The sequence below is a fragment of the Bombina bombina genome, chromosome 4 (assembly GCF_027579735.1).
Source record: "Bombina bombina isolate aBomBom1 chromosome 4, aBomBom1.pri, whole genome shotgun sequence".
Classification (NCBI taxonomy): Eukaryota; Metazoa; Chordata; class Amphibia; order Anura; family Bombinatoridae; genus Bombina; species Bombina bombina.
In genome coordinates this window covers 656248676-656254675 of record NC_069502.1, presented here as the reverse complement: position 1 = coordinate 656254675, position 6000 = coordinate 656248676, and the positions used below count along the sequence as shown (strand labels likewise).

Here is a 6000-nt window from a genome sequence, read left to right as displayed (position 1 = left end):
TGGTTTATTTAAAGAGACATTAAAATTGTTTTTTTATATATGCATTAGAAATATATCACTTTATTTTTAACTTATTGTCCTTTAAATTCTAGTTCAAACCATTCTAGTGCCCTGTGGCAGTATAGTTTGCTTTTCAAATTTGAAATATACTTGCTTGAAAAGACTGTTAAGAGATTGGCTTCAAAAGAAAGGAAGTAACTTAAGGGTCTCAACTGAGACTGGGCGCACACATCTAGTGAGGCCATCTAGCCCTGCAATCAGTAGTGGCAATGCTGCAGGGGGCATCATGTCAGGCCCATCTATATGCTACCCACTTGCAAAACAGGGCTCACATTGTACAGAGAGTGTATCAGTTAGCCCTTACATATATGGTGACAGGGTTTCCAAGATGGCTGACATAGTGTTGTTGTACAGAAAACCTGCCATTGTATGTGTGCCGAAGGACGGCACAAGTATATGTTCTCTAGCTTGGAATAAAATTAGCTGCATGTCTTCAAGAATTGCAAGTTTATTCTTCGTCAAATGTACACATGGATTGAAAGCACCAGAGACTTTATATACTCCCAGACTGACAGTGATGTTTTTTTTGTTGTTGTTTTTTAATAGCAGGTATATTGCAAACTTTCTAATCAAACTAATGCACTCTACAATCTCACTTTAATCAATCTGTTTGATATTTTGTCTTAAATTATTATTAAACATCAAAATAATTGTACTGAAAGTTGCATCTAAAGTTTATCAGCATTGTCTTTCAGTTATGTATTTAGGAGCTTCAAAATATTTGTTCCTGTCATAATTTGCTTTTTCGTGCAGAAATCAAATCAGTTTTCTCCATCAACAAGTACGTGAGAAAGAGCTACTCTCTGAACAAGATCGCTTACTGAGGAGCAAAATGATGGCTGACTGTGCAAGATTGGCGAATGAGAACAATGCACTACAGATTCAGTTGCTGGAACTGAACAAACAGCAGGATATAGTAAGAGAAGGTCAAGTGCTTTCTAGCAATCCCATCAAAGGGACAGTCTAGTCAAAATTAAACTTTCATGATTCAGATAGGGCATGCAATTTTAAACAACTTTCCAATTAACTTTTATCATCAAATTTGCTTTGTTCTCTTGGTATTCTTTATTGAAGGCTAAACCTAGGTAGGCTCATATGCTAATTTCTAAGCCCTTGAATGCCCCCTCTTATCTCAGTGCATTTTTTTTTTTTACTTTTTTCCAGATTTTGAAAAATTGATTTTGAAAACAACTCCTCCTGTTAAAAACATTATTTTTCTCCATGGGAGTTGAATTTAATTTGCATGTTTCGCATTGTATCTAAAGCCAATGCATACGTTTTTTTTATTTTTATTTGTGATTATATATATGTGATGATTAAAGGAATAGTCTAGTCAAGATTCAGATTCAGATAGAGCATGCAATTTGAGCAACTTTCTAATTTACTCCTATTATCCATTTTTCTTCATTCTCTTTGTATCTTTATTTGAATGTAACCTTAGGAGCCGGCCCATTTTTAGTTCAGCTCTACCCAGGTGCTGAATCAAAAATGGGCCGACTCCTAGGCTTACATTCTTGCTTTTTCAAATAAAGATAACAAGAGAACAAAGAAAAATTGATAATAGATAAATGAGTAAATTAGAAAGTTGCTTAAAATTACCTGCTCTATCTATATTATGAAAGTTTAATTTTGACTAGACTGTCCCTTTAACTCTTGAAATGATAACAGTACATTATATATATGTAATTTCAGGCTGTTTTGCAATATATTTCTGTTTCCAAAAATACTTCTGTTTAAAATATATCACTACAAATGTTTATCATGCAAAATGTCAATTAAAAGACAACAAAAAGTATCGGTGCACATCCAACCACTTAAGTCCACTCTTTCATGGCATATTTGTATATGCTTCTGTCTGTCAAATATACTTACGAAGCTTCTAATAAGATTGGGATCAATATCTCGCAATAATATTGGCTTATATTTGAGCTGCAAAAACAAATATACTTCTATCTGCTAAATATACTTACATAGTTCAAATAAAATTGGGATTAACATCTCGCAATAATATTGACTTATATTTATGCTGCAAAAAATTGCCTGTTAAATATGCCTTTAAATTTAAATAAAAACTTCTGTCTGCTAAATATACTTACATAGTTCAAATAAGATTGGAATAAACATCTCACAATAATATTGACTTATATTTATGCTGCAAAAAATTGTCTGTTTAAATTTAAATAAAATAGGGATCTTAGTCACACAATATGATCATATTCTGCTAAGCCAGTCACCACTTACAAAGTGTCCCATATTAGACTGGTCCTAACTCTAACCAGTTTCCACACTGCAGCAAGTCATGTCTAACACAATATGATCATATTCTGCTAGGCCAGTCACCACTTACAAGGTGTCCCATATTAGACTGGTCCTAACTCTAACCAGGTTTCACACTGCAGCAAGTCATGTCTAACACAATATGATCATATTCTGCTAAGCCAGTCACCACTTACAAGGTGTCCCATATTAGACTGGTCCTAACTCTAACCAGTTCCCACTCTGCAGCAAGTCATGTCTAAAATGTCAATTAGGCCATAGATCACATGCGCCAAAATATGTGTCTGTGCAGCAGATCTATATTGCAAAAACGTTTCAAATCTTATTTGAAAATTTAAATGTTCTGCTGTGCATTGCAAATCCCACCATCATGTTTCTTTAATAATTACATTATTTCTTCATTCCTCATTCACAGATTCTGCTTTACATTCTTTCTGAAGTTAGATTTTCTAATTACTACAAGAAATTTAGAAATGGTAACAAGCAAACTGGTTAACGTTTTGTCCTTCTGCTTTTTATCAGAAAAAGACAAAGTTTTCAAGTCATCATTGGTCATTTGGATTTGCTATGGGAAACGCCCCAACCTATTGAGTTTTTTGTTCATTCCACTTAGCCTAGTTATGATTCAAATGTTATTAATTTATGCATTCATAGTAACTTTAGTACCTACTCAAATGGTACAAATTATATGATTATTTGAGTGTGGAAGACAGATTTATAATTATTGATTTATCATTGCTTATTATACTTGCAGACAATACTCTATCTTCAAGTAGGTCATAGTTTACCTATAAGAGAAATAAAGTGGCATAATAATTGAATTTGAAATGTGCATAAGTGTATTTCAGCTTTGAACAGAAGCAGTTTTGCAATATATGCTATATATTTCTATTTGTAAAAGTATTGCTAGTAAAAGCTATCATGTTTCAGTGGCATACATTGATATGCTGCAAGTGCACCTTGCACCAGCATTCAAACACTACACATATTCAGAGAGCCGACGCTGGCTTGTATGACGCAAAATGAATCACTCTTTCCTCTCTGGGCATGGGATGTTTGAATGCTGGTGCAAGATGCATGCGCAGCATATGTTCTCATTCCTCTAAAACAGAAATACATTTTACTAGAAGCATGTACTAAAAACATACAAGACTCTTTAACCACTTGTATAGAATATTTGACCATGTTGAATGTGAAGAAATTGATTTATCAGGAAGTATAATTCTAGCTTATCTGCCGTATTTTCTTTATGACATTTGTTTTCTGTTAATAAAGAATATAACAAGGTTTAAAAAGTCACACAGAACTGAAAATGGCAGAAGAGAATATTAGGTATTCAAAATTATTAAACATGTTTGCATTTACTAATTGATTCATATAATGCAGTATTTTTAAATAGATTAAATATTTAAAGACATACTATACCCACGTTTTTTCTTTCATGATTCAGATAGAGCATGCAATTTAAAGCAACTCCTATTATCAAATTTTCTTTGTTCTCTTGCTATCTTTAGTTTAAAAAGCAAGAATCTAAGCTTAGGAGGCGGTCCATTTTTTGGTACAGAACCCTGGGTAGCGCTTGCTGATTGGTGGCTACATTTAGCCACTAATCAGCAAGCACTACCCAGGTGCTGAAACAAAAATGTACCAGCTCCTAAGCTTAATTCCTGCTTTTCAAATAAAGATAGCAAGAGAACAAATAAAAATATATAATAGAAAAAGTAGAAAGATGCTTAAAATTGCATGCGCTAGCTGAATCATGAAAGAACAAAAATTGGTTTAGTGTCCCTTTAATAAAAAATTCACATTTAAAGTAAAAAATAAAATTAGAGGATTAGATTAAAATACATATAATGTTGGTATGATGTTACATTATTTAGTGATAATCTTCTTTCTTATAGTGATTAACCTATACACAAAACATTGTCTAAATTGCAGCAGAGAGCTCTTAAAGAAGAGGGTTACATCCACGATTCTTCCAGCTTTGCTCATCTTTTGAGTGTAAAAGACAGAGAAGGACAGCTAAACTCTGAGGTCAAATGGCAACAAGAACTCCTGGAGCTTGAGAAGAGCAATTTCAAGGACATCATGGAGCAGGTAATCAGTAGTAGTAGTGGCTCTTCACTAAACATTTAGTAAAGGGCAAAAACAAGTTAAAGGAAAATGAAACCCAATTTTGTTATTTTAAACAACTTTCCAATGCACATCTATTATCTAATTTCTCTTGGTATCTTGGATAACTAGGTAGGCTCAGGAGCTGCCAATTAGTTGCTACAGATATATGCCTCATGGTATTGGCTCACACAGTGCTCCGAGTAATGCATGCTGATTCTTCAACAAAGGATACAAAGGGACCAAAGACAATTAGATAACAGAAGCAAATGCGAAAGTTGTTGAAAATTATATGTCCTTTCTGAATCATGAAAGAAAAAATTGGGTTTTATCCTTGTAGATCATCAAGAATTTTATTATAAAATCATTTCTATTTTAGATTCAACATCACTGAAACACTGAAATGATGTTGTTGTACTTTCTTTTTAAATGACTAAATAAAAAAACGACATAGTTAAATATGCTGCAGATGATCAAAGCTTGCGAACGCAGATTGCATTGATCAGTGAAGGAGCTTATTTACATGTGACTCTAATTGGACACACAACAGTATAGAAGATAAAATGCCTAAATGGACATTCTTTTTTACTTTTTGTTTTGCATCTTGAAGAGGCCAAAACTATTGCAGTTAAACAATGAAATATGCTGTGATTTTTACTGTCCACCAATAGATCTCTGGGAACTGTGCACATTTCCTATTAGTTTCAAAATCGATTTACCAGCTTTAACCATTTTTCTTGCATAAAATATTTTTAGTTGAATTAGTTCTATATCATAAGCAAGATATCTTTATGGTTTTAGTCTCCCTTTAATTCCTATGTATACTATGTAGATGTAGAATAATGACTTTTTCTACCCCTGTGTTCCTAAGCAGGACTGGCAAGCAGGCAGTGTAATATGTAAAACAGAAGAAAAGCAATCAAACAAGTGAAGGGCCAATCATTTTCTGAATCTTCAGAGCTTTGGTTATTTGCTTTAGGACTCCATGTTTATATGCATGGGTCATGTGGTTCTCTGCACTAGTTAGTTGCAGCCCCTGGAAAAGAATACAAATGTGGGCCTTAGTTTTTGTGGCCCTAGGAAACTGAGAGGAGGTGTTTTGGGAACATCTGATGAGTGGGCAAACAAGTTGGCCACAACTCAAAAGAGCCCACTGGAAGGTAGAACAGAGGCTACTCTACAACCAACCTTACCTAAACCTGTCCCTCTGACAACTGGACATTTTTAGGAAATATATTATTATTTCTGTATTTAAAAGCCATACATTTATATGTAACCCTTAAGGCTCCTTAAATATTTATCTGCAGCCCCTTGTGTTAGAAAATTGGTCATCACTGTATTAGATGATGTTAATTACCCTTCGGGACTGCAACCCTTCAAAATGGTATATTTGACTGAAATAGCATTCAGCTAGATTACGAGTTTTTGTCGGTAAGGCTTGCGGTGCTAACGCGCAGTATATGCTCACTGCTCCCCTACAAACAACGCTGGTATTACAGGTTTTTTTAAACCCGGCGTTAGCCGCAAAAAAGTTAGCGGAGAGCAAAATTT

The 6000-nt window shown here is 34.0% G+C and overlaps 1 protein-coding gene across 1 annotated transcript in view; it reads left to right on the top strand.

The window, feature by feature from the left end:
- LOC128655525 (uncharacterized) overlaps positions 1–6000 on the top strand; it is a 91932-nt gene that overhangs the window by 17182 nt on the left and 68750 nt on the right. The window contains exons 3-4 of the mRNA XM_053709133.1: positions 814–976; positions 4276–4434. Coding sequence (XP_053565108.1) covers positions 814–976; positions 4276–4434 — 322 coding nt within the window. The remainder of the gene's footprint in view (positions 1–813; positions 977–4275; positions 4435–6000) is intronic.